Source organism: Nannospalax galili, unplaced genomic scaffold (assembly GCF_000622305.1).
Source record: "Nannospalax galili isolate Female #2095 unplaced genomic scaffold, S.galili_v1.0 scaffold1050, whole genome shotgun sequence".
In the NCBI taxonomy this organism is placed as follows: domain Eukaryota; kingdom Metazoa; phylum Chordata; class Mammalia; order Rodentia; family Spalacidae; genus Nannospalax; species Nannospalax galili.
In genome coordinates, this window is record NW_008329037.1 from 36,547 (window position 1) to 63,974 (window position 27,428).

The 27,428-nt window shown below is 42.5% G+C and overlaps 1 protein-coding gene across 4 annotated transcripts in view; it reads left to right on the top strand.

The window, feature by feature from the left end:
- Window positions 1-27,428, top strand: part of Mlh1 (mutL homolog 1) — a 51,210-nt gene that overhangs the window by 8,802 nt on the left and 14,980 nt on the right. For 3 of the 4 annotated variants that reach the window (XM_008830422.3, XM_017797445.2, XM_017797442.2), the window contains exons 4-12: window positions 1,522-1,595; window positions 3,888-3,960; window positions 5,631-5,722; window positions 7,019-7,061; window positions 7,205-7,293; window positions 9,293-9,405; window positions 12,435-12,528; window positions 15,428-15,581; window positions 26,033-26,403. In XM_008830422.3, coding sequence (XP_008828644.1) covers window positions 1,522-1,595; window positions 3,888-3,960; window positions 5,631-5,722; window positions 7,019-7,061; window positions 7,205-7,293; window positions 9,293-9,405; window positions 12,435-12,528; window positions 15,428-15,581; window positions 26,033-26,403 — 1,103 coding nt within the window. The remainder of the gene's footprint in view (window positions 1-1,521; window positions 1,596-3,887; window positions 3,961-5,630; window positions 5,723-7,018; window positions 7,062-7,204; window positions 7,294-9,292; window positions 9,406-12,434; window positions 12,529-15,427; window positions 15,582-26,032; window positions 26,404-27,428) is intronic. The other variant, XM_029562160.1, reaches the window with a different exon arrangement.

Below are 27,428 nucleotides of genomic sequence, written 5' to 3' on the forward strand. Positions count from 1 at the left end.
TGTAGGCCAAGTTCGTCTTGAATTCCTTATGTAGCTGAGTTCTTGATATCCTACTTTTGCCTCATAGGTATTAGGATTACAGGTCTAAGTCATACACCCAGATCATTTACTTTGTGGGGGGTGGGGAGTGGGGGGAGGGCATGGGAAGGTTGAAACATGGTCTCCTTATAGCCCCAGCTGGCCTGGAACTTTTCATGTAGACCAGGTTGTCCAAGACCTGAGAGCTGCCTGACTCTGCCTCCCTAGTGCTGAGATTAAAGGCATGTGCCACCACTCCCAGCCTTTAAATTTGTATTTTTAAATATGTGATTCCTTTGAGGAATAGTACATAGTGCCATCTACTTGGAATGATCCCATTATTCCTTTCTAAAGGTAAATTTTTTTTAATTATTGGAAGAGGGGCTTGAGAGATAGTTCAGTGCTTAAGAGTATTTACTCAGTCAGTGCTTAAGAGTATTTACTCAGTCATGAGAATCTGGGTTCAGATCCAAGCACCCACGTCAGGTGGCTCACAAACACCTGCAACTCCAGTTCAAGGAATCCAACACCCTTTTTCTGGCCTCTGCAAGCGCCTGCACACACACATGTGTACATGTACTTACCCAGACACAGACAGACAGACAGACAGACAGACACACACACACACACACACACACACACACACAGAGTAAATCTTTAAAACAATTAACAGAAAGATACATCATTGAGAATCTATTAAACAGCAATGTAAACAGCTTTGCTATTATATGGATCTGGATGTCCCCCAAAGGCCCATATATTAAAAACTTCTTCCCCCACGTGGTATTATTGGGAAGAGACAGAGGAGAGCCTAGTGGAAGGTTTTCAGGTCATTGAGGGTGTCCCCTTTAAGGGGATATTGAAACTCCTTCTTGTTCCTTTCTGTCTTTGGGTCATCTATGGACAGAGGGCGTGACTGGCTTGGTCTCCTATGTACGCCCCACCATGATAAATTGCCTCACCCCAGGCCCAAAGGCACCAGGACCCACTGACCATGGAGTAAATCCTCTAAAACTGTGAGCCAAAAGAAATGTTTTCTCTATAAATTGATCTTCTCAGCTATTTATTTCAGTAATGGAAAACTAACACAGTAGTTCTACTATGTGAATGCAATTGCTGTTAACGTGTTTTAATATGATTCCTTTTGGGCTTTTTAATGTATATTTCTCCTTGTCCTAATGATTATGCTCTAGATGAAATTTTAGCTCTTTTTTTTAAAGTATATTTTTTATTGAATTTTTGTGCATTTCGTATAAAACATCTTAATCATCTTTCTACCTCCTCCTCCATCCACACTCTCCCGTGGCCCCCCTACCAGATTTCATGCATTCTATCATACACATTAAGGCCTATTAAGTCAAGTTAGTTTATTTCTTTTTAAAAAAATGATCAAGTTGTTACCACAAATTAATAGAGAATGAAAGTGGCGAGGTAGAACCTTTCCCTTTGATGAGGTGACAGTGGCTGACCCAGCAATGATTTTTTATTTCCTTGTTTCCCCAGGCTTTGGCCAGCATAAGCCATGTGGCTCACGTTACTATTACAACCAAAACGGCTGATGGAAAGTGCGCTTACAGGTAGGTAATGAGGAAAGTGCGCTTACAGGTAGATAATAATGACCTCTGCAGGTACTTTTTGCTTGATCTCAGAAATTCCTCCCTAAACATGAGTTTCTGTTGGTTTGGCTGAGATCTTTGTCTTCTTTCCTTCTTATAGATAACTTTGTAATATGCAGAGATGATTAGGAGGTGATGCTCTTGCTTTATGGCTTCTTAAGAAATATGTTATAACTACAGGTACTCTATAAGGTGTCTGTGACATGTATTCTAAGCAAATGGTTGCCGCTATTGTCATTTCTTCCTCTTTGGTCTTCAATAGGGTATCACTTTGGGCTGATTACAAGTCAGTGGCTGGGATGCTGATGGCTCACAGCTCATTTGCTTGCTGGCTCCTGAGCTTCTGGTTCCTGCCACTGTGCATATATCTGTGCTTGCTTGCCTTTCAGTGAGTGGCTGCTGGCTGGCAGTTATGCTGGCACAATTTCCCAAGGCTGAGGAATGGCCTTGAGACAGAACAAAAATGATACTCAGGGAATCAGTCATATCTTGGTTTTTGTAAACACTGGCTGTTTACTGTTCGAAGACCAGTAGTAGTAATTAATGCAGAAAGAAAAGAAAGAAAACAAATGTTACACATACAGACTGTTTGTAAATTAAAATGGAAAACACAGGGCAGTTCTGTCCCCAGTCTTCTCTAGTAGGCTAATTTGAGAGGGTGCTTCAGAGTATGCAGACTGATGTTAGGGGTCTTAATTCTATGTGAATCCTCTGTGGGCTGAGTGGAGTATTACAAACTCCACTCAGCTGTGAGTTAATTTTTTCCTAGGTAGCCTGAGATCCAAGTCCTGTTTCATGACCTCTAGTTTTGTGTTATGCCTTACCTGGAGCCTCTAGTGGCTCCCTCTGCAGGATGAAATTCAGAGGTATCGTCTTGGTACCCAGACCTTCCCTATGTGCCCCTAGTCCACATTCCAGCCCCTTCTCTTCACACATTATCATTTGCCATGTATTCCAAAATTCCTTGCTCCCTGGCCTATGAGAGGGGCTTTCTTGTTCTTTTCACCTGAAACTATTCCTTCCTAAAGCTGAATGAATTGCCTTCTGTTCTCTGATGCTTTCAGCTACCTGGCTGAATGGTAATTTCTTCTCCAGATCACTTAACACATGATCACATCATTCTATGCTTTATTTAAAAGACTATTCCTTTGCCAAGTCAAGAAGAGCCTTTTTTTGTTTTGTTTTGTTTTTTTTGAGACAGAATTTCCATATAGCCTAGCTGGCCAGGAACTTGCTATGTAGATCACACTGACCTTGATCTCATAGAGATCTACCTGCCTCTGCCTCCCCCTCCAGTGTGCTGGGATTAAAAACCTGGGCTACCACGCTCAACTCTTTTTTTTTTTCTTAAAGAGTTTTTTGTTTGTTTTAAAACAGTCTTGCTATGGAGCTCTGACTGATTTGATACTTGCAATGACCCTCCTTCCTGTCTCCCAAGTGCTGGGATTACAGGTGTGTACTGTTACACCTGGTTAAGACCTTTCTTTATTACCAAGACCTTTGAACGAAAATGGTTGCAGAATTATAGAAAAATTTACAGTAATCTTAGATAATTGCAAAACTATTGTTTAGTAACTTAGAACTTAGTAGCTCAGGCAAGATTTACTAGAAGGGGACTTTTTATAAAAAAAAAAAAATCGGGCTGGGTGTGGTGATGCACACCTTTAATCCCAGCACTCAGGAGGCAGAGGCAGGCAGATCTCTGTGAGTTTGAGGCCAGCCTGGTCTCCATAGTGAATCCAGGACATCTGGGACTACAGGAAGACCCTGTCTCAAAAAGACCAAAAAAAAAAAGTCAGAATGATTATGGAAGTACTGGAAAAATAAAATGGTTATTAAAACAATATATAATATAGCTGTATTTTAATCTATTACTGATATAATTTTTATTTTTAAAATGTGGAGATTCTGCCAGGTGTGGTGTCGCACACCTGTAATCCCAGCATTTGGGGAGGCAGAGGCAGGCAGATCTCTGTGAGTTCAAGGCCAGCCTGGTCTACATAGTGAGCTCCCGGACAGCTGGGGCTACAGGGAGACCCTGTCTCAAAAAGACCAAAATGAATTAATAAATAAAATGTGGATATTCTAATATATTTATTTCTAAGTAGCTCAGGCTGGCCTGGAACTTGGAAGACCTTGCAAGTCCTGGAATTACAGACATATGCCACCATGCCTGATTTATAGTTGTTTTTTTTTTAAGCCTTTGGCTAGTATCCTGTTAGGTCCTAGTAATCTTTTATGTTTTCTGAATAGAGCAAGTTACTCAGATGGAAAGCTGCAAGCCCCTCCTAAACCATGTGCAGGCAACCAGGGTACTCAGATCACGGTAAGAATGGTGTGTGGGAATGTGAATTGTTGAAATAGAGCTTACTATAAATGCTGAAGTAAAAAGTAAAATGGATAGCTGGGTGTGGTGGCGCACGCCTTTAAACCCAGCACTCAGGGAAAGGCAGAGGCAGGCGGGTCTCTGTGAGTTCAAGGCCAGCCTGGTCTACATAGTGAGTTCCAGGACAGCTGGGGCTACAGGGAGACCCTGTCTCAAAAAGACCAAAAAAAAAAAAAAAAAAAAAAAAAAAAGAAAAGAAAAAGTAAAATGGGTTCTGAGTTTTCTGTTGTAAAAATAATAAGAATTTTTTTTCTAGTAATAGAAGTCCCCAAAAAAATGATGATTGGGTTTTGTGGCATGGCAGGCCTGTCTACCCTTTTGTCTTTTGTAAGGGGCTGAGATTAGCATTGATAAAACATGGATAAAGTTGACCTCAGAGACATAGGTCGGAATCCAGCTTTGTCAATGAGTGGTTGTGTGTCCAAAGGCAAATTACTTGGTATCTCTAACTTTCAATTTTCTCATATATCCAGTGAAACGAAGAATATATGCCCATCTGCCTCAAAAGTCTTTGGTGGGTTGTATGAATATATATAAACAGTCAAGAGGAATTACGCCATCCTGCCTTATTTCTGTAGCACCTCAGTGTCTTTCCATTCTGTGATCCCATAAGCATCCCACTGTTATGTTATGCATCCTGCTTCTTTACCCCAGACCCCAGCTGGAGCATGTGTTGAAGGCAGCCCTAAGTTTTCCAAGTCCTGGGCATGGAGGCCGAAATGAACATGGATTTCACAGTGCTAAGAGGGAGCCTTAGCAGCATGCAGCATGATTATTGAGAGCTCTGAATTATCTCCAAAAAAGTTTTTAAATTTATTATTTTTAATTATGTTTATATATATATAAGTATGTGCACATGTGGGCTGATGCCCACAGAAGCCAGAGGTGTTGGATCCCCTGGAGCTGGAGTTACAGATGGTTGTGGGCCTCTTGATGTAGGTTCTAGGAATGGAACTCAGTTCCTTTGTAAGAACAATATACAATGCATTCATTGATTTTAAAAAAATACTATTTTTATTTTATGTATATGAGTATATTGCCTGCATGTATATAAGTGCACCTGTGTCATGCAGTGCCCCTGGACATCAGAAGAGGGCATTGATTCCCCTAGAAGTAGAATTACAGATGGTTGTTAGCTGCCATGTGAATACTGGGAATCGAACCCAGGGTCCTCTGCAATAGCAGCCAGTGTTCTTAACTGCTGAACCATCTCTCCAGCCCCAGAATAGTATGCATTCTTAACTGCAGAGCCATTTCTTTCCAGCCTATAGCTCCAAAAACTTATGATTGTCTTTAGTTTGAAAAATGTCTTTGAATACTGTGGAATATTGTAATTATTTGTAAATTTACCTTCACATCTTACTAAATTGTAGACTCTCCTGAGAAAGACTAGACTTTAAAATATGTCCTTATATTTTTAGTATAAAGCAAACAACCTATCATAGAGCTATCCCCGACTATTCATTTGAGAAGTCAGTGAATGTGATCAGACCTGTGCTGTTGGTAATGTCATTGGATTCACTACTTTAAGATCCAGCTTTAGGGAGACTGTGTGAAGCTTTCCATTGGTATCCATGAATTTACAAGAAAAAAATCAATCTTCTGATCAGGTGGAGGACCTCTTTTACAACATAACCACGAGGAGGAAAGCTTTAAAAAACCCAAGTGAAGAGTACGGGAAAATTTTGGAAGTTATTGGCAGGTATTGTCCAAAACTGGGATGGGTCTTTGAGCGCTGTCATTAAAGGAATGTGCCTAGAACTTGTAAATTGAGAATACTTAGAAGGCGGGTGCCGACAGCAAAGCTGGTGTGTCTGCTATTCTGGTTACAATTTGCTCATCATTCTGAGCCTTGACTCTTCTTGCCAGGAAAGAACAGTTGGTCTTTATTAGTCAACATTCTTTGGTGGCAATTACAGCAAACTGATCTTAGCTACCTTGAGCCAAAAAGAAATCTTGGAAGGTTTCTAGATGAGTGAGAAGAGGTGTGAACAGCTGTTCCTAAGTGAAGAGTAGGAATCAGAGTGTCTTCTGAGTTTAAGGTTGCGACCCTCCTATTTCATTCTTCTCCTGGCTCTGCTCTGGAGTCCTTTCCTGGACAGGGTGCTGTGATTGGCTTTACTTGGATCCCATGATTTTGTGCCCACAGCTCTGGGAGACTTCTTGGTTGGCACTCTTACGTGGTGTATCTCAGGAAGAATGGGAGAAGATAGTGTCTCAAAGGAAACTTGGCTGTAATCAGGAGAGGGGATTCAGGGCAAGTGAAAACAGCATTGTGTTCAAGATAAACTTAATGTAGTGCTACAGTGGCTGTAGCAGGGACTGTGAACCCACATCTTTGAATTATAATAAGATTTGTGCTATTTTTTCAGTATTTCTAAAAAAAAAATTGCCCATAATAAAATTGTACAAATTTATATATCAGGTCCCCCAGCACCTCCCTAACATAGAATTCTATAAATTAATATAAAAAATACTCATTGTCCCCTGGAAATAAAGGAGTTCTAGTTGACTATTTTGGTTCTAAGTATGGTAAGGTAGAAAACTGTTATTTAATAAATGTGTTTTGCTAAACACAGCCCTCAGCTCATGAGGTTGATGAATAGACCAGTGATAAAAGACAGCCTCAAAAAGGCAGTGAGATACCAGAGCAGGGCCTAGCGGCCAGATAAAAGCAGTGAGTAGAATGGTGTGGCCTTCTGGGCATCTTGTAAACAATATATGCTATAGGGTTTGGGGTAGAGGGGTGATGCTGGGATCCAGTCAGCAGCCTGTGAAACTGAGTTGTGTTTGTCTGTCACATATAGCATGTGATCTCCATGAAGTCCCCATTGTTTTATTTCCCTGTGGGTAATACATGATGTGCCAATATATTTTGTTTGTATATACCTTTGTTTCAGTTACATTTTCTTACAAATCCACCAGTTTATTTAGCTAAAAGAGCTCTTATTGTGCATTTAGCCAATAAATTGCTTAGCTTTTATTTTTTCTTTTCAAGGTATTCAATACACAACTCAGGCATCAGTTTCTCAGTTAAAAAAGTAAGTTTTTACTTTTACTTTTCATGATTTTTGGAGGATGGTTTTGTATTAGGAAAGGAAAAAAATAGGGGGCTTTTAAATGTTTTCTTCTTTCTCATGATTGTCAGACAGTAAGTCATTGTGTCTTCTGTTGTGTTTATCAGCAAGGCGAGACAGTGGCTGACATCAGAACACTACCCAATGCCACAACTGTGGACAATATTCGCTCCATCTTTGGAAATGCTGTTAGTCGGTATGCTGATAATCTACATATAAGAAAATCTTGTGCATTCCTTCCCTTCTCTCATCATCCCCTTGTATTATTTTGGAACCCGTCAAGACAACACATGCTTTATGAGTTTTAGTCAATAGGCAGGCTTGCTTTTACTCATCAGTTTATTAGTAGAGTCATTAGTCCGGGAACAGTCAGCACTCCTGGGTGTGTTTGGGTTCCTAAGTGCTGTGTGGCTGTAAATCAGCTTGTTCACGCTAGATCTTTCTTTGTCTTCAAAGTGTTTAGAATTCTGTCTTCTACTGCTTCTTGTTTTCCTTTTATTTTCACTCTCATTGGGTTAGGATTTAATTTACTTGTTAGTCAACTTCCAATAATTGTCTTTCCTATTTCTGGTAAGTTAGGGATGTGAAGATGAATGAAATATTTCCTGCTCTTAAAGACTGGGTTTGTGAATGTTAACAACCCTTCATTATCAAGGAAGGCTGCAAAGGGGAATTTGCTTATACTATGAATTCCTCTTGAGCGCCCATCTGTATGTAAAAACCACCATTTATCACAGATTCCTTGTTAGGAATTCCTTCCTTTCGCTTTCCAGAAAATATCGAGATTCTTCTTATGCCAGGCATGCTTGCAGTGTGGACATAAATGGAGTGCTGAGACCTGCCTTGAGTTTGCCCAAAGTCTTAAAAGTGTTGTCCTGTTACTGAATTTTTAGTTTGATGGACAAGCTATGCTTTTTTTGAGCCAAACCAAGGGAATTAGTTTGCTTGTAATCAACCTTTTCTTTCTAGAAAAGTGTAAATTAATTTACAAAGCTGTGCTCCTAGAGCAAAGGAAGATCTCTGTTCTACAGGGTAACTTTTGAGAACTTTTTGGAAGATTTTAAGACTCAACGAATTGTCATGAAATTCTCAGGGACTATTCGAGATTAGAACTCATGCCTGAAATACATTTTCCAAAGCATGTTTCTAAAATACTGGCCCACTGAGGTACTTTGGGAAGAAAGTGTTTGTTGGTCAGTATGTGTATGTGTAAAGTACTGTAGGCTGTGACCTCTGCCCAGAGGACACATTGCCGCAGGAGAAACATCCACTGTCCACCTGACAAACTCTAGTGATACAGTAGTAGACAGCAGGAATTGTTGCCCTCACATAGCTCTGGTTGAGGTAATTATGCCATTCGTTAGTGGGTTGTGCTGATGTCTCACAGGATAAGGAATAGGAGATTCTCTGGAGTTGAGAGAGCCAGTGAAGACTCTGAAGAACACGTAGGCTAAATTGGAATTAACTAGCTGTCAGTAGGTTAATTCTGAAAGCTTTTAGGAAGAAATAAGTGCGCCTTGTCTGAGGACTTGTTCTTTACCTGTTTCTCTCTCCTCACCAGGACATGTACTCTGGGGAACACTACACTGAAGCCCCATTTTGCTGTTGTTACCTATTATAGCAAGGATTCAGGTCAGCAGAGAGGAGTTCATGGACTTACAGCTTTGGGATTTAGTTATTTACACAAAATTTTCAGCAAAGTAAGGTTTAAGAACTTAGACTCATCTTAACCTCTAACAGAGTAGTTCCTGTCTTTGGCACTGATTTTTATTTATTTATTTATTTATTTTTTTGGTCTTTTTTGAGACAGCGTCTCTCTGTAGCCCCAGCTGGCCTGGAACTCACTATGTAGACCAGGCTGACCTTGAACTCACAGAGATCCACCTGCCTCTACCTCCCAAGTGCTGGGAGTAAAGGCATGTTCCACCACACCCAGCTGGCATTGATTATTAAACCAACATAATCACCTGGACAGATAGACTGCCTCTTCCATTTTTAAGAGTGGGCCCGAACTGGGAGGACAATGTGTATAGTTGGATGGACAGACTTACAGGACCTCAATTGATGTCCTTATTTTGGCAAGTTTAGGGGAAGAGCCCTGGTTTTTTAAAAATTTTTTTCTAATTCTGATTCTTTTATAATCTTTGAGATTTCCTGTGCTTTTGAAAGTCTCAAAATTTTTCTATTTTTAACAGAGAACTAATAGAAGTTGGGTGTGAAGATAAAACTCTTGCTTTCAAAATGAATGGCTACATATCCAATGCAAACTACTCAGTGAAGAAGTGCGTTTTCTTACTCTTCATCAATCGTAAGTGAAAAAGAACTAAAGTATATATACACAGAGACCTTATGGAGCCTTGAAAAAGGTCCTTATCCACAGGTTGGATTATACATAGGGAAACCTCATGTCAAAGTTTGGTTTGTTTAGGAAGCATCTATCAGTTTTATCCTAAGTCGATGTTCTGCCCTGTGATACATGCTTACAGTTGGCTGACTATTACAGTTTGGTTCTTACCAGATGAAGAGGGATCCTAGGAGATGGTATCTTGGGTTATGTAGACCAGCACGCCTTCCTTATTTGCTAGCATTGCCACCTTCTAAGCAGAGCTTTACTCTGCCCTTAGTTTGGGGCTGCTGTTTCACATTGCACAGCAGGACACACAGAGTGAGATACTGAGCATAGGCATTGTCCCTAAAGAAACTGAATGCTAAGACCCTTGAGATCTTTCTTTTTAAAGAGTGTAGTTATGACATAAGGACAATTCTGGAAATCAGGGAAGAAATGAAATTCACTTGAATTTTCTCAAATTCCTTTCCAGTCTTTATCTCTCTGATGACCTATTGTTGACATGATTCTTAATGAGTAAATACTATTTGACATTCTGATTTTTTGTTTGTTTGTTTGTTTGTTTTGAGACAGGGTCTCCCTGTAGCCCCAGCTGTCCTGAACTCACTGTGTAGACCAGGCTGGCCTTGAACTCACAGAAATCCGCCTGCCTCTGCCTCCCGAGTGCTGGGGTTAAAGGCGTGCACCACCACGCCCGGCTTGACATTCTGATTTTTATAGCTTAATTATATATTGCAAGGGTTTGATAGTGACAGCAACACAGTCTGAACTTAGTTTTCAGTCAGATGTAAGAAGCATCTGTCTATACAGTCAATTTCATATTCCTATCTTGAAAGTTTTAGGTGTTTCTTAAAAGTTGGAGTTCATTAAGAAGCAGTTTTAATAGAGATTTAAGTGTGGACATTGAGAGAGTGAGAGATACTTAGAAAGAGGATAGTACATGCCTAAGACATAGGTATGGGCTGCTTTTTTTTTTTTGAGACAGGGTCTTTCTATAGCCTCAGCTGGCCTGGAGCTCACTATTATAGACCAGGCTTCCTCTGCCTACCAAGTGCTGGGATTAAAGGCATGTACTACCACGCCTGGCCTAGGTGTAGCCTTTTTTTTTTTTAATTTAAATTTTATTTTTGTGTATATATGTGCGTATGTATCTGTGGGTGGGTGTATCGCAGGACATAGGAGGTCAGAGGACAACTTGTGGGAGCCAGCTCTGTCCACCGTTGTCAGGCTCAAGACTCAAACTCAGATCGTCAGGCTTGGTGGCAAGGGCTTTTGCTTGGAGAGCCGTCTTCCCACTTACAGGCTTCTTAAGAGAGTGAGTGTTACCTCTTACAGGATTTTAAGTTGCACAAAGTAATAGGTTTCATGGCATTTTCATGCATACTTTGTTTTCCGTCCTTCACCATCATTCCTTCCCCATTGCTTGAACCCTTTTACTTCCAGTATTTCCTCTTAGACCCTGGGATATTTGTCTTCCTAAGACTGGGTTACCTAACTTGATATAATTTCCAGTTCAATTCATTTTTTTTTAATTAAAAATTTCGTGATTTCAGTTTTCCTTATGACTTAATAGAATTCCATTGTGTACACACTGCATTTTCATTATCAGCTAATGAAGAGCTAGGCTTCTTCCATGTCCTTGCTATTGTGAACAGTGCAACAATAGACATAGATGTGCAAGTATATCTGTGGTGTGTTACTTGTTCTTTACCTGTATTGTTGTAAAGCATCTCTTCATAATTTTAGTTTTTAATCTTTTTTGTTTTTCTACTGGAAATTGTATATTATTCTCTTTTAGCGATAAGTGGTTAAAAAGTCTCTAATTATGCATGTTTAAACAAATTCTCTTTTTGAGGTTTTTTTTTTTTTTGTCTTTTTGAGACAGGGTCTCCCTATAGTCCCAGCTGTCCTGGAACTCACTATGTAGACCAGGCTGGCCTTGAACTCACAGAGATCCACCTGCCTCTGCCTCCCAAGTGCTGGGATTAAAGGCATGCGCCACCATACCTGGCCTTGAGATTTTTTTTTTTAATTTATGTATATGTGTGTTATATCTATGTGTGTATGTACACGTGTGTCGGGGGGTGCCCACAGTGGCCAGGAGAGTGTGTCATGTCCTCTAGAGCTGGACTATGTGTGGTTGTGAGCTGCTGGGAACTGAATTCTGGTCTTCTATAAGAACAGTAAATGTTCTTAACTGCTAAAACAGCTCTCCAGCCTCCAGTTAAACATATTTTCTAATAGTTGTTCAGAGCAATATAGGAGCAGTAAAGAGAACCAATCACTATAGACAGATTCTGTTGATATCATTTATTACAGGCTTTTTTTCTTATTAGAAGTATTAAGCCTAATAAATAACAAAGCTTGTTGCATGCAAGGCTTAGGAAATGTTATTTATTTGTTTTGTTCTGTACTTGAATAATTGCTTTAGTGGCCACTGAGATGGCTCAGCAGGTAAAGGTTCTTACCCTTTGTTACTCACTGTGAAACCCTAGTATTGGAACTCTCTTAAAATTAGCTGCTCGTTATTTCGTCTCACCGTGGAGTATACACATCTCTGTAATCATGCTGAACACTGGGTTAGAATTAGTTTATTCACCAGTGTGGTTCCTCCTAGCCCTTGACATGTGTAGGTAGTCTTGTCTTTGTTGAATGAAAAGTCTGAGAGCTGTGGAGGTCATACTTTTATCTGGGTCCAGTGACAGCAAATCTAATTTACATGGCTGCTCATGGGAAAGGGAGTGGGGAGGCAGAATTGAATGCCTACTCATCTTTTCTGCTACTTGAATAAGAGAGAAAAGTCCCAAACTTGCAGTGAGATGCTGGGAAGTGGTGACAGATAAAGGGGCCTTTGATTCCTGGCTATCTGCTAAGGCTGTCACTCCTGAGGTGTTCTTCCCAAGATGATTTCATGACCAAGTATGAATATGCACCTATGACCTCACCCTGAAGGACAATTTTGAACCTGTTATTTTCTTTTTATATTTCAGACCGTCTGGTAGAATCAACTTCCTTGAGAAAAGCCATAGAAACTGTATATGCAGCATATTTGCCCAAAAACACACACCCATTCTTGTATCTCAGGTAATGTAGCACCAAACTCCTCAGTAAGACTCAGAGGACAGAAGTTCTGTCTGGCCTCCTCTGAAGGAAATGGTCTTCTATTAGTAGCCCAGTCAGAGTGAATGCCATCTGGCAAAAGGATGCTCTGTCCCTCCTCACAGGAAAATGGCCCGGTTCTTTACTTACTAACTGTAGGTCACAGGGAGTTTTTGCTATGTTGGTGACAGCAAAGTGAACAACATGTCTCACCCTTCAGGAGGACAGGCATCTTATGAGCAGAGTACGTAATGTGCTCAGGAGACCTCCAGGGTTCTTCTGCTGGGGCCAGTTTGGGAAGCCAAAGCAGCTGCAGTTTTCCTTTCATAAAATAATATTCTGCCATGTTGGAAATTCTTTAAAAAATTCTTTAAAATTCTTATTTATTTATTATTTGTGTGTGGGGGGGTACCATATACACATGTGGAAGTCAGAAAACAACTTTGTGAAGTTGGTTCTCTCCTCCTTTTCTTGTGTGGGTTCTGGAGATGGAACTCAGGTTGGCAGGCTTTTTAACAGTGGTTACCCACTGAGCCATCTTTCCCACCCTCCTGTAGGGAGTTTTGTCTTACCCTGTCCACTGTTGATTGCCCAGTGACTTGTTTACATAATTGAGCTGTCATATTTCAGTACTCACAAGTAATTCAGCATTTGTATTATATAGATGAAACCCATAGAATTTAGAATAGAAAAGGTAGATGGTCTCCTTTTGTTGTTTCTAGCTTTTTTTGTTTGTTTGTTTGTTTGTTTGTTTGGTCTTTTTGAGACAGGATCTCCCTGTAGCTCCAGCTGTCCTGGATTCACTATGGAGACCAGGTTGGCTTCGAACTCACAGAGATCTGCCTGCATCTGCCTCCTGAGTGCTGGGATTAAAGGTGTGTGCCACCACGCCCGCCTGGCCTTTTTTGTTTTGATTTTTAATCAACATGAAGAAAGACCATTCTCTTTATAACAGGGTTACATTTATTTGTACAGAGCATGGTCATAATGAAATCCTTTAGGTTTGAAACTTTAGCCCTCTAGCAGAAACTATGTTGCAAAGTTAAATTCTCAGCTGGTCTTTATGGTACAGTTCTGTAATCCCAGCATTTGAGAGGATTGCACATTCCAGGCCAGCCTTACATTGAAAGCCCCTGTCTGAATAAAAGAAAACTAATTTCTCTTTGTTCTAGTTTTTATTGAAGTGGGAAGATGGTTAAAAATTATGGTCCAGCTGTGCATGGTTGTGCATGCCTTTAATCCCAGCACTCTGAAGGCAGAGGCAGGTGGATCTCTTGAGTTCAAGGCAAGCCTGGTCTACATAGTGAGTTCCAGGACAGCTGGGGCTACAGAGAGACCCTGTCTCAAAGAAAAGACCAAAGAAAAAAATCGTGGTTCAAAGTATTTTTTACATGAGATCAGGTGTGCTCAGGGTCATATGGTCATAGACTAAAGTTGTTTTTAGATTAATTATACTCCATCATGTTGGTGCCATTATTTATTCCCTTGCTGGGTAATAAATTGGTAATGTTATCAGCTTCTTCTGTGTTTCTCTGAGGCAGGGTCTAAAGAGCCAATAGAAGCTGTGTAACAGAACAAGGGGAATTTAACGTAAGAATTCCATATGGACTTTGAGTATCGGGGGTTTGGATGGTAGGAGATGAGTGACAGTACAAACAGGTGTAGGGCACAGACATTCTCCTAGGGCTGAGATATTAATAGAGCCTCTTGCCATTCCATTCTCCTGTACCACCCCAGGCAGAGATGCAGCCCGAATTAAAAAGAATGTGACTGGCTCACTGCATTGGGGAAAAGTGGATGAGGCACCTGAGGAGCAGCTGCAGGAATACTGCCCCTCTGGAAGGGGCCACATGCGGCTGGCTGGCTGGCTCCCAAACCTGCTATAGGAAGCCCCTTCTTCTCTTGTCCCTTTAGCTCCTTCTACTGACAGCTTCTGTGCTGGATAGCTTTAGTGTCAACTTGACACACCTGGGTTGAGGGCCTCAATTGGGGAATTGCCTCTATTGGACTGGCCTGTGGCCATGTCTGAGGGGCATCTTCTTGATGAGTGGTGTGGGAGGGCCCAGCCCACTGTGGGTGGTGCCACCCCTGGGCTGATGGACCTGTGTTATATAAAAAAGCAGGCTGAGCAGGGGCCAGGGGAGCAAGTCAGTAAGCGGCATTCCTCCATGGCCTGTCCTCTAGCTCCTGCCTCCAGGTTCCTGTCCTGAGTTCCTACCTTGGGCTCCCTGATGAACTGCGACCTGGGAGTTGTAGGCTGAATAAACCCTTTCCTCCCCAAGTTGGTATTGGTCAGAGTGTTTTGTCACAGCAATGGAGAAACAAACTAAGACAGCTTCACATCTCAGATGTCCCTTATCAGACAAGCAGTGAAAGATGGACTTGGAGCAGGGTAATAAATGGATATAACCAGCAGAGGCTCTGAGTTGACTGGAACATTCTTCTGTATCTTCTTTGTTTTCTGAAAAGTAAAAAGGAGATAGTATGATAGTTACCTTATCTTTGGAGGCAAGAAAGCATTCAGAGAAATTAAGGTGACTTGCCTAAGGTCATGTAGTAAGAAATTCCAGTAGTTCTAAAATGATGATAGCAGCCATATACACGGAAAGTGTCTTGCCTCAACCTAATTCCCACCATAAATCTGTGAGATATGTAAAGCTGTTAGGTCCACTTTATAAATGAAACTGAGGCCACGAGAAGTGATTCCGCTTACCTTGGGCTGTGCAGCTCTTCATTATCAGAAATGCATTTAAATATTCTCTCAGACTTGACCGTGATGTTTTAGGCCATTGTCTTTTGGCCACTCCAAATTGACCATCACACAGATTTTTTTTTTCTCATTTTTCATGGTAACATAATTGTTGTTTTTTTTCTTTTCTTCCAGTTTAGAAATCAGCCCCCAGAATGTGGATGTCAATGTGCACCCCACTAAGCATGAAGTTCACTTCCTGCATGAGGAAAGTATCCTGGAGCGGGTGCAACAGCATATCGAGGGCAAGCTGCTGGGCTCCAACTCCTCCAGGATGTACTTCACCCAGGTGAGGGCATCTCCCCTCGCCCTATCTCTGGGCCTTTGCTGCTTCAAAATGTACCCTATCTTATGAACACCCAGGTTTTTCATTGTAGCTTAGAACTTTCCTTATATTAATTTGATAGATTTCTTTCAGTTAGTATTTCCTTCTGAGATTTATGTATTTGTATATGTAAGGTGTGTATGTGTAGTCCAAGTACATGTGTGTGCAGTTATATGTATCCACACACTTGCATGCAGAGGCCAGAGCAGGATTTTATGTGTTCTGTTGCTACATTACCTTGAGACAATGTCTCTTGCTGAACTGGAAGTTCTGTTTGAGCTAGGATGACTGGGCAGGGAGTTCTTGGGATCTGCCTCTGTCCACTTTCCTATGGCTGGGGTCATAGGTGTGTGCAGCCATGCCTGGCTTTTCACTTGGGTGCTAGGAATTTGAACTTGGGTCCTTATGCTTAGCAAGTGTTCTTAACAGTTGAACCATTTTCCCAGCATCACGTCTGTGTTTTAATTGTCTTCTGTTGTGGGTTCTCCTCAGGCCTGCTGTGAAGACCCTGACCTGGATTGGGTCCCCTGCTGATTGGGGGGGGGCAAGAGGCGCAGAGTCAACACCCAGACACCAGGAGTAGGGTGGAAGCAAGCACTAGGCGAGGTGCTACAGGCTCATTTAACGCCAGAGGAGCAGGCCTTATATTTCCCTTTCCTCCGCCCCCAGGTCCCTTTAGTCAGCGTATCATTTTCTAATTGGTCTGCGCCAAGAGTCTCTCAGCAGTCACTGGGCTCGCGAGCAGGGTGTGGAGGCATGGGCTCCTTTTGGCAGGCTATTTGCAGACCAAGAAGTAAAATGAATTCTTGCTGAATCCCAGGGCTCTGGGTCTGCGCCATCTTTGGAGGCCTCCTGCTACAATCCTCCAAGAAAGGCTTTGCCTTTTTGAATAGAACTCTTATACAAGTTTAAGGTTTATGCATTTCTAAACAGATGAAATTAAATAATGCATATTCCTGTGCCCCAGCTTTCGCAGCCACCAACAGTTTGCTCTGTTGGACTTACCTACCTATTCCTCCCTTGCTTAGGGATGGGGTTTATATATATATATATATGTTTAATTTTTTAACTTTTTATGTTTTTATTTTCTTGAGACAGCATGTCCTACAGTCTAGGCAAGCCTTGAGTTCACTATGTAGCCAAGAAACCTTAAACTCCTGATCCTCCTGCCACCATCCCCCCAATTCTGGGATTACAGGCCTGTGCCTAGTTTATAATTATCCTTAAAACAGAGCTGTAGCAGAGGGTTATTAGAACAGTGAACATATTTTGTAAGATACATAGCATTAAATACTCATCTAAACCAACAGAATGTCAGAGTCCAAGGGTGAACTCTAATGTGAACCATGGCCTCTGGGTGAAAATGAGGTTGGTTCATCCATTGTCACATAGGCACCATTTTGCTGGGGGTGGGGGTGGGAGATCCTGGGAACTGTCCATGTGTGGGCAAGGCTGGGAGAGATATGGGAAATCTACATTCTATTCAGTTTTTGCTTTGAACCTAAAACTGCTCTTAAAAAATTAAACCGATTTTTAAAAATCGCTCAGGAGGCCGAAGCAGGAGCGATAGTGAGTTTGCAACCAACCTGGCCTATACAGTGAGACTATGTCTCAACAAACAACCCCACTATAAACCAAACAAATTAGGGGCCCAAAGGGTCATTCAAAACCAGAGGTTTTCATTTAAGGAGACCCATAGAGCAGTACCTACTGCCCAGCTAGTCATTGGCATAGCAACTTAGAAGCGCTGATGCTGGACCATAGACAAGTCCCTATTGTTCCATATCACAGTTGCACTTAAATCTATTATATCCAGAGGGCCAAACAGAAAGGACTTGGCAACCCTGAGCTATTGCAGAAACTCAGCTACACCACTGGGCGGAATTAATAGGAACAAAAACCAACCAACCAATCGGCCAGTTGCGGCTGGCTGCTATATTATGCCAAACCAGGTTCTGTGATAGAACAGAGTGTTTTTTACTAAATTTTTAAAAAAATTTTATTTATTTATTTTTATACCTACTTCCCAGATAGCACCCTCCCATAGCCTCCCTCCCCCCACTAGAGCCCTTATAATTGCCCTCCCTCGGGCCCCACTCCCCGGCCAGCTCACATACCCCACACTTGACTGCTATCAAAGATGTGGATCCTGGACACACATGTGGAGGAGAAAGTGTCTGTGGCTCATGGGTGATGTGCCCCACAGAACACCAACTCTAAAACAGTGGTTGGCAAATACCTTCATGGCAAGCCACGTGCATCCACATATGCCTGGACAGACACTATCCACTCACTGACCATAGCTATGGTCACCTCAATATGTAGCCATGGAAACAGAAACTAGAGCGGGGAACATGGGAGCCCTTCCTGGGTTTATCTGTGGGGTCTTCCATAGACTCTGTGAGAAGAGGAGCATCCATCCATCAATTCCCTGACCCCAGGGCCTGTCCACCCACCAGAGAGGCACCTTCCCTGGGAAGACACTTGCATGAGTCAAAGGACCAAGCTACAGAACCAGGAATCCACAGTTTGGGCTCCTGTTCTCACCAGCCCATGCCTGCACTGTGACGGGCACAGAACAAAGGCGTGTGGGAAAGGAGAAAAAGGAGGAATGCACATGTGGATTCTGACAGATCGTGCACCCAGGGAACACAGGCTCTATCCTGCGGAACTCAGTTCACCTCGGAACCTTTGGGACAAGGATGGCTCTGCATGGTGCCAGGTTAGAGACACAACCCTGAGTCCAGTGTCTGCTCAAAAATCACCTCCTGGGGCTGGAAAGATGGCTCAGAGGGTAAAGTGCTTATAAAGGCCTGAGTTCTAATCCACAGAATCCACTGCAATCCCAGTGCCCTGAGGCAAGATAGGGACAGGATTCCTGGAATCTCCCGAGCCAGCAACTGGACTACCCAACAACAAACAACCAAAGAAAGACTCTGCTTCAAATAAGGTGGGAGGAGAGACTGAAACATAAGTTTGTACACTGACCTCCAGAGAGAGAGAGAGAGAGAGAGAGAGAGAGTACAAGAGAGAGAGAAAACATATTTTATCTCCCAGCAGTGCCCTGATCCCCAGTCAGCAGTCAACTGTCACCAAACTTGCAGCATTACACATACCAGAGTCTGTAATCAGAATCTAGCACAATCTGTTTTAAATACATGGGGCCTACAGTACATATGAATATGCTAATCAACTAAGCTTAATAGTTCTCGTTTGTATTAATGCAAATTAGGCAGCTGCATTTCCCACCAAATATTTTCCTTGGTATTTACTGAGGAAATCAAGGTCCTTCTAATAAGTTCTAATATTTAATCTAAAAGCTCTAAAGAAGGTGCTTTAGTTGAGTATAATCTAATTTCACTGAACAAAATTGCATCTAAAAGCAATATAAAGTTACAATTTGTTCCTTGTCAAATAGTAAAAATGGCCTTTAAATTTTACATGGTTTTGACCTTTGGTTTTTGCATTTCAATTAAACTTCCCTCAGAGCCCAGAGGATCAAATGTTCCCTCAGTGTGAATTAGGTCCTGATGAGAGGTAGCTAGCCCCCTTTTCTGTTCAAACTGGTGTCTGTCTCCCTTTGACACAAAGCAGAAATTTTCTCCTTCAGTGGCTGCAGCAGATGTAAACAGAAACACTCGCCCAGGCCAATGGCTTATCTTTAGACGTTTAGAAATTTCTCTGGGTCAGTCTTCAAATTTCATTACCGGATGGGCCTGTCATCATGCCAGATATCCTGGAACTGGTTTCAGAATGGCCCAACCTCCCCTCTAGGCCATTTTTGAATACAGCTTTTTACCTGCTGACAACTTTGTAGAAAACCTAGGGAGCCAGAGTTGAGATCATCCTTTGGCTTCTGACAGAAACAGGACCTCAGGTCTCTGAGAGGCTATGATACCATTCAGTATCCATTCTCTCCTCCTCTCCTCCTTTCTTGGTAAGAGAGACCCATTTTTTGTCCAGGGAAACAACACCCCAAGCTAAATACAGCAATGAACAGTGTATTAGTGTATCTCTGTGACCAGAATTCCTGAGTTTAAGGGAGGGGTTTGTTTGATATATGGTTCTAGAAGTTTCAGCCTTTCATAACAAGGAGAGCAGGTTGGAGCAGCACCAGGCACGGCAGTGGGAACAGGAGGCAGAGGCTGTTCACATCCCAGCCAGCTGGGAAACAGAGAATGCCCTGAAATCAGAAGGCTGAAATTTTAGAGACCCACCGCTAATGACATTCTTCCCTCAGACAGCTAGACACAGCATCCAAAAGTTTCCACAGCCTCCCAATATAGCACCCCCTTCTGGGGAGACAAGGCATTAGAACTTGAGTATGATTCTGTTAATACAGCCTCTTTTTTTTGTCACGCATTTTTTAAATTTATTTTACACCTACTTCCCAGATAGCACCCTCCCATAGCCTCCCTCCCCCCACTAGAGCCCTTATACTCTGATATCCCTGCTACTATCTGCTGTGATGTATTTTGAAGCACATTTTAGACATTTATTTCTTCCTTACTACTTCATTAAAAAGTTTCTTATGCTGGGCATGGTGGTGCACACCTTTAATCCCAGGGAGGCAGAGGCTATGTTAGTTGAGGCCAGCCTGGTCTCCATAGCGAAATCAGGCCAGCTGGGTCTAGAGGGAGACCCCGTCTCAAAAAGACCAAAAAAAAAGTTTCTTATATAATCATTATATAATTATATAATCATGATATAATTTTACACTTAATAAAATTAATACTATTTATTGTCTAATCTATGTTCAAATGACTTAACTATCCAAAAAGATCTTTTTAAATACCAACTTTGTTCACATCTGTATCCAAGTTTTAATTTTAATATTTAGTGGTTACATTGCTTAAATCTTTTTTTGAGACAGGGACTCCCTGTAGCCCCAGCTGGCCTGGAGCTCCCTATGTAGACCAGATCCTCCTGGCTCTACCTCCTGAGTGCTGGGATTCAAGGTGTACTAGCTGCTTAAATCTTTTAAATCTCCCCCCACACCTACCCCCCCCTCGTTTTTTATTTATTTATTTATTTTTGCGCTTGTAGCAAAGTTACTATCAGACTCCACTCACAGGCCAGAGTGGAGTATTAGCGAAAGCTTGCCACTCATGTAGCACACTATCTGCACTTGTGAGTCTCTCTCAATTTTTGAACGTTTCATAACCTAGGCTGGCCTCAAGCTTGCTATGTGGTCCAGGAACACTGAAATTCTGATCCTCCTGCCTCTACCCTCCAATTGCTGGGGTTATAAGCATGTGTCACCAGGCTTGGCTTTTTTTTAAGTCTCTTTGAATTACGTAAAGTCATCCCTACTTTTTTATCATTTATTTTGTGTGTGTGTGCATGCATGTGTGTGCATGTGCTTGTGTGTTACATCATGCATGTGGAGGTCAGAAAGTAATTTGGAGTTGGTTCTCTTCCACCATATCAGTTTTTGGGAATCAGACTCAGGTCGTCAGGCTTGGCAGCAAGTACCTTGTCCCACTGAGTCATGCTGCTGGCTCAGCCTCCCTGTTTATGATTGCTGTTCTCATCAGCTTCTCTAGGGTTCCAGTAGCATAACATACATTTTGAATTGCCTGACTGCTTCCTCTTAGTGTTATTTAAATACCTTTCTGATACTCTACATTGCCTTTGAATTGGAAATTAAATCTAGAGGGACAACTAGTATATTCAGACACAAAAACATTGTTTTGCCTAGAATTCTTTTTTTTTTAATATTTTTGTTCATTTTTATTTTTGATCCCTCCAAAGAAAATATTGCAAATTGTCAAACCTTAGTTTTTCATACTGCAGTGACCCTTTCCAACAAAGCTGTAAACTCTCATACTCTAGTCTGAGGAGGTAATGCTTGATGTTTCAAATTATTGTAAAAGAGACATCACACAGAATTTCCCTTTGGAAGCATTTTCCACCATTCATATGGTTTGGTGGTGTTACTAAGTACATTCACATCATTGTTGGCTTCCCTCAAAGCAACCCTGAATCACAACCTAGAATCCGTGCGCCCAATGACAGTCATCCTACCTCTCCTATTCATTTTGCCCCAAGAATCTTCATCTGATGATGCCCTCTGTGGGATTCATTCATGTTTGTCCATCTTCCTCTTGGTGGTGGTGAGGAGGCAGATGAAATCACTGGGTAAGGCTGCAGCTGTGAGTGTGTGGAATGGGGCTGAGGCTTTCCTGTGGGAAGCAGGTAGGGAGTGAGAGAGAACCTGAAACTTGAATGTGAGTGGTAAATCCCTGCCTCTAGAGCAGAAGTATGTTGGGCTGTGAGCCAAGGTGGTTGGACCAGAAACGTTCCCTGCCAGGCCTTGTCCCTATCATTCTGTTCTTATGTTTAAGCTATGAACGAGACACCAAGAGAATCTGCTTGGCATCTGCCTTTCTTTTGAGGAAGACATAAAGATGTCAGCCTCCATAACAGTGGTTCTTTGAGAGCTCAGTGGAGTTTTCTGGGTTAGGGAAAATAGAGAGTTGATTTGTGTGGTGTGATGATGTGAGAGCTTAGCTTCTGCTGCTCCTGCTCCAGCCACCTCCAGCCACCATACCTCCCTGACATGATGGACTGTAATTCCCCTGGAACTGTAAGCTCAAATAAACTCTTCCTTCTATAGATTACTTTGGTCAGTGTTTCTATCACAGCAACAGAAAAGTGACTAGTACAGTAATTGGTACCAGAGAGTGGGCTGTTGACTATGAAGAACCTGACCATGTCGGGTTTTGGAGGAATGTGGAAGACTTTGGAAGTTTGGGCTTGAAAAGTGGTTGATTGCTGTAAGCAGAGCTCAACAGGCCTTTCTAGTAAGTGCCTGGAAGAAAGCAGTGCTGAGAACAATGTAGTTCCAGAGGGAAATAAGGATTTAAACAGCACTTGGGATATTTTGGTAGAGTCTGGCTGGAGTCTGCCCTAGACCAAAAGGCTTGCCTGAGGCTAAGTTGAAAAGTAATGGACTAATTTATTTGGCGGAAGAAATTTCAAGACAGCCTAATGTAGAAATGGTGGCATGGCTATTAATGGTGAATATTATGCAGATCTACAGTGAAAGAGAGAAAATGGGGCAGAAAGAAATCTAGGAAGATTAATGTTGGTGACCAGGCATGAGATGGAGAGGATCCCATTGATAAGGAGATTAAAGTGATTAAGGAGGGGCCTAGAGATTCAGATTTAAACAATGGAGAGAGTGCCTTGAGGGCAAGACCACACCCAGTTAAGCCTCCAATTTATGAAGTGAAAATGATGGGGGGGGGCACTGAAGAGAAAAGCTTCTAAAATAGATAAAGCAGGCTAGGGTCCATCCCAAACTTGCAGTGTTGCTCACCTGGTGCTGGCTTTAGAGGCATGAAAGATGGAAGAGTGAAGGGGTCATCAATTTTTCCTCCGAGGTTTCAGAGAGCCTCCGGAGGCCACACAGCATGAAACAGGGGTGCCCCTGCCTAGAGAAGGCCCTGATAGGCCATTGCGTGAAGTTGTGAAGGTGAAGCCTGGTTGGCAGTGGAGACCCCCAAGAAGTTCGTGATGCCAGAGCTGTGAGGCATCTGCCAAGAAGCCCTGCACACAGGGAGTGGTACCAGCACAAGAGAGAGATGTATATTGCACACAGCAAAGGTAGAGAGGCTGAGCCTTCTAAGCCCTTTGGAAGTAAAGTCCCAGAAGTTGGACGTGGTGCTCCTGGATTTGGTGTTTGCCCTGCTGGTTTTTGGTCTTGTTTTGGTCCAGTATTTCCTTACTATGCCTCCATTCCTCCCTTTTGGAATGGTAATGTGTATTTGGTTCCACTGTATGTTGGGAGTATGTAATTTGTCTTTTGATTTTATAGAGGCTTACAGTTAAGATATTTGCCTGAGTCTCAGAAGAGACTGTGGACTTTTCAGTAGTATTGAGACTAATAATAACTATGGGGTCTTTTAAGATTGGACTAAATGCATTTTGCATTTTATATGGTCATGAGCCTACGGGGGCCAGGGGGTGGAATGTGGTGGTTTAAATGGAAATGTCCCCCATAGGCTCCAAGTATTTGGACATTTTGTCCCCAGATGATGGCGCTGTTTTGGGAGGTTTTAGAAGGCATGGCTTTCCTGGAGGAAGCACGTCACTGGGGGTGGGCTTAGAGAGTTCTTAAGCCTTGCCAGATCTCCAGTTGGTTTCTTGCTTCCTGTGCCTGTGTGATGATGTGAGAGCTTAGCTTCTGCTGCTCCTGCTCCAGCCACCTCCAGCTACCATGCCTCCCTGACATGACGGACTGTAATTCGCCTGGAACTGTAAGTTCAAATAAACTCTTCCTTCTATAGATTGCTTTGGTCAAAGTTTCTATCACAGCAACAGAAAAGTGACTAATACATGTGGTTTCTCACATATCCTTCTGCAATTTGGACGTTACAGCTTAATTGGGGGCTGTGGGACAATCTGAGGGCAAGGATTCTGGATAGGTAGTGCCCTGTACTTCCTAGCAGCCGGCAGGAGGCACATGGTGACTGGCTGTGAGTGAGTGCGTTCCCCTGATGACTCCCTGGTTCCTTCCTTGTAGAGTTGTCCTTCACATATACCTTAAAAGTTTCTGCATTCATTGGTAGCCATTTCTTTACTCAGTTATTTCATTGGATTATAAGACTGATTATCTCATTTTATCATTTTATTTCAGTATTAATAGACTATAAATTTTCTCTCTAGAACTTTCATTTGTTAGAGCTGTCTAGTTACCCTGAAATATGGTCAATCCTAGAAAAGAAGGCCAAATGCTGAATTCTACCCTTTGATGACCAATTTTCAAAGGAATGAGTTGGTGTCCCTGCAGTTTCCAAAGTTGTTTCATGACTTTTTCCTCTCCCTTCCCCTTCCCTCTCCCTTTCTACTTTTCTTAATATGTGGTCATAGCCATTAACAAAGCAGCCATTTTAGCCATTTGTCTTTGTTTTTTGTTGAGACAAGAGCTCCCTGTAGACCCAGCTGAACTGGAACTTGCTATGTAAACGCTGGAACTCACTGGGTAGGCCCTGCTGGCCTGAATCTCACAGAGTTCTGCCTGCTTCTGCTTCCCAAGTGCAGGATTAAAGGCGTGTGCCTCCATGTCCAGCCCATTTGTCTTTTTGATGATGAAGTCATCCCATTTAGTTGACTTACTCCCTTCCAGCTGACCCCTTCATTTTGTGACCCACTCTTGTGAGGCTTATAGTTTCCCTCGTTTCTGGCAAGATGAGATGTTGCAGACATACTCTTTCTTTCCCAGGAAGGGCTGGATTGGTTTTTTCTCCTAGGTGCTCTGGTTCATTTGAGTGGGGGTTGGTATCTGGTGACTAATCTGGGGTTCTCACTGCTTCTCAGAAGTCATTGATTCCAGTGACAGGACAGAGCTAGGAAACAAGTATATTTAAAAAGAGTAGGGGTCTGAAGTTATGGCTCAGGGTAGAGTGCTTACCCAGCATGAGGGAGGCTCAATCCCCAGTCTAAGAAAGGGGAGGAGGCATAGTACAATGGTAGCTGCCAGGACCAGGGAAGAGGAAGGAATGGGAAGTTTCCGTTTCAGTTTCAGTTTCTGGTGAAAACTTCTAGGATGGATACAAAGCAGTGGGGACATGCTTGCCGCTGTGGAATTCTCAACTTAAAAATAGTTATATGTGTATAATATTTTACCGTGGTAAAAAAAAAGACGGAATCTTAAAGCAGAAAAAGTAGACAAAAATATAAGAACTTTATACTGTTTTCATTTAAAGTTAAGGTTAATAAGGACTTTGCTTAATTCTTGAATTTTGTGCTTACCACCCTTTTACTTTATACTCCAAGTTTTAATCAAAATTGCTTTGATAGTATACTAGCTACTTTTTTGTTGTTGTGGATGAAAATACTATGACCAAGAGCAACTTATAGAAGAAAAAGTTTATTTGGCTTACAGTTCCAGAGGGACAGTCCATAGTGATAGGAGGCATGGCAGCAGGCTACTGGAGCAGGAAGCTGAGAGATCACATCTCCATCCGCACCACCCCCTGGTGTACTTCCTCCAATGAGCTCCATGCCTTAAAAGTTCCATAACCTCACCAGGCATGATGGCACATGCCTTTAATCCCAGCACTCGGGAGGCAGAGGCAGGTGGATCTCTGTGAGTTCAAGGCCAGCCTGGTCTACATAGTGAGTTCCAGGACAGCTGGGGTTACAGGGAGACCCTGTCTCAAAAAGACCAAAAAAAAAAAAAAAAACCAGTTCTGTAACCTCAAGCAATGCCACCAGCTGTTTTTTGAACACTGAGTGTTCAGATACGTAAGCCTGTGGAGGGACATTTCTCATTCAAACTACCACATATAGTTATAATTCTGTGATAGTAATTACTTCTGGTTCTGACTTCTAGCTACAGTAGAAGATTGTTCTTTTGTGGGACCTGTGCTAAATTCTGAGCCTTTCTGTTGTCTTTTTTGTTGTAGACCCTGCTTCCAGGACTTGCTGGCTCCTCTGGGGAGGCAAAACCCACAAGTGTGGCCTCCTCATCTATTTGTGGAAGTGGTGACAAGGTCTATGCTTGCCAGATGGTCCGTACAGACTCCCGGGAGCAGAAGCTAGATGCCTTTCTACAGCCTCTGAGCAAGGCCCTGTCCAACCAGCCCCAGGCCCCTGTCCCAGGGGATGAGATGGAACATTCTGGTGGAGAAGCCAGGCAGCAGGATGAGGAGATGCTTGAACCCCCAGCCCCCACTGAAGCAGCTGCCAAGAGTCGGAGCTTGGAGGAGGACACAATAAAAGGGGCTTCAGAAGCAGCACAGAAAGCAGCACCCACTTCCAGCCCAGGCAACCCCAGGTATGTCCTGTGTGAGGAAGAGTAGCTTGCCTCCTTTGCTCCTCACTAAAACTATCTTCTAGCAGGTTTCCACAAACCAGGTGTGCCTCTGCTTGCAGGAATGAGTAAACTGGAGTCAAGTAACTTGTTCAAATGGCCATTTCAATAGGCAGTACTGTGGTCTTGTCTACTGTCTGCTTTCGATGTGACTTGACACACAGCACCATGGTTTCCTGTGAGAGATCCTAAATGTTCATGGTTTCAAGTATTTGTTAAAAGCACATTAGAAAGAACACAGCTTTTATTTTTAATAAAACATTTTGATAAAGCCTTAACACCAGAGGTGGTTGGAGAGAAAAGCGTAAAATAGCTCTTTCATCCTGTCAAGGCTGCTGTTACTCCTTTCAGAAGCAGCACCTTCTCAGTCCAGTTTACAGAATTTCCTGAAGTGTACAAGCCATTGTGTGGGTGCTGAGAATCGAACCTGGGTCTTCTGCAAGAGCAGCCAGTGCTCTTAACCACTGAGCCATCTCTCTGGCTCCTTAAAATCTTTTTTGAGTTATTTAATTTTACGTGTGCAGCGTGTGCAAACCTGTGGAGGCAGAAAGAGGGTATCAGATCCTCTGGAACTGGAGTTCTGCATGGGTGTTAGCTGCCATGTGGACTGAACCCAGGTCCTCTGCTAGAGTTTCCATTGAGCCATCTCTCTAGCCCCTGACTGAAGTTCTTATCCTTTGGCTGCCCTTTATGTTCCCTTAACCTAGAAGGCTCTGGCCTCTTGTCACTTATGTCTCAGCTCAAATGTCATCTCTTGCCAAAGATTTTCTTTTGTATGTTTAAACAAAAGATCCCTCTCCTTTACTCCCTATTAGTGTGATTTTGTATTTTTGTCCTAGCATCAGTAACTATTAAAAATCTTTCTTGGGACTGGAGAGCTGGCTCAGTAGGTAAGAGCACTGGATATACTTGCAGAGGACCTGGGTTTGATTCCCATCACCCAGATGGTGGCTAACAACTATCCATAACTGCAGTTCCATGGGATCCAG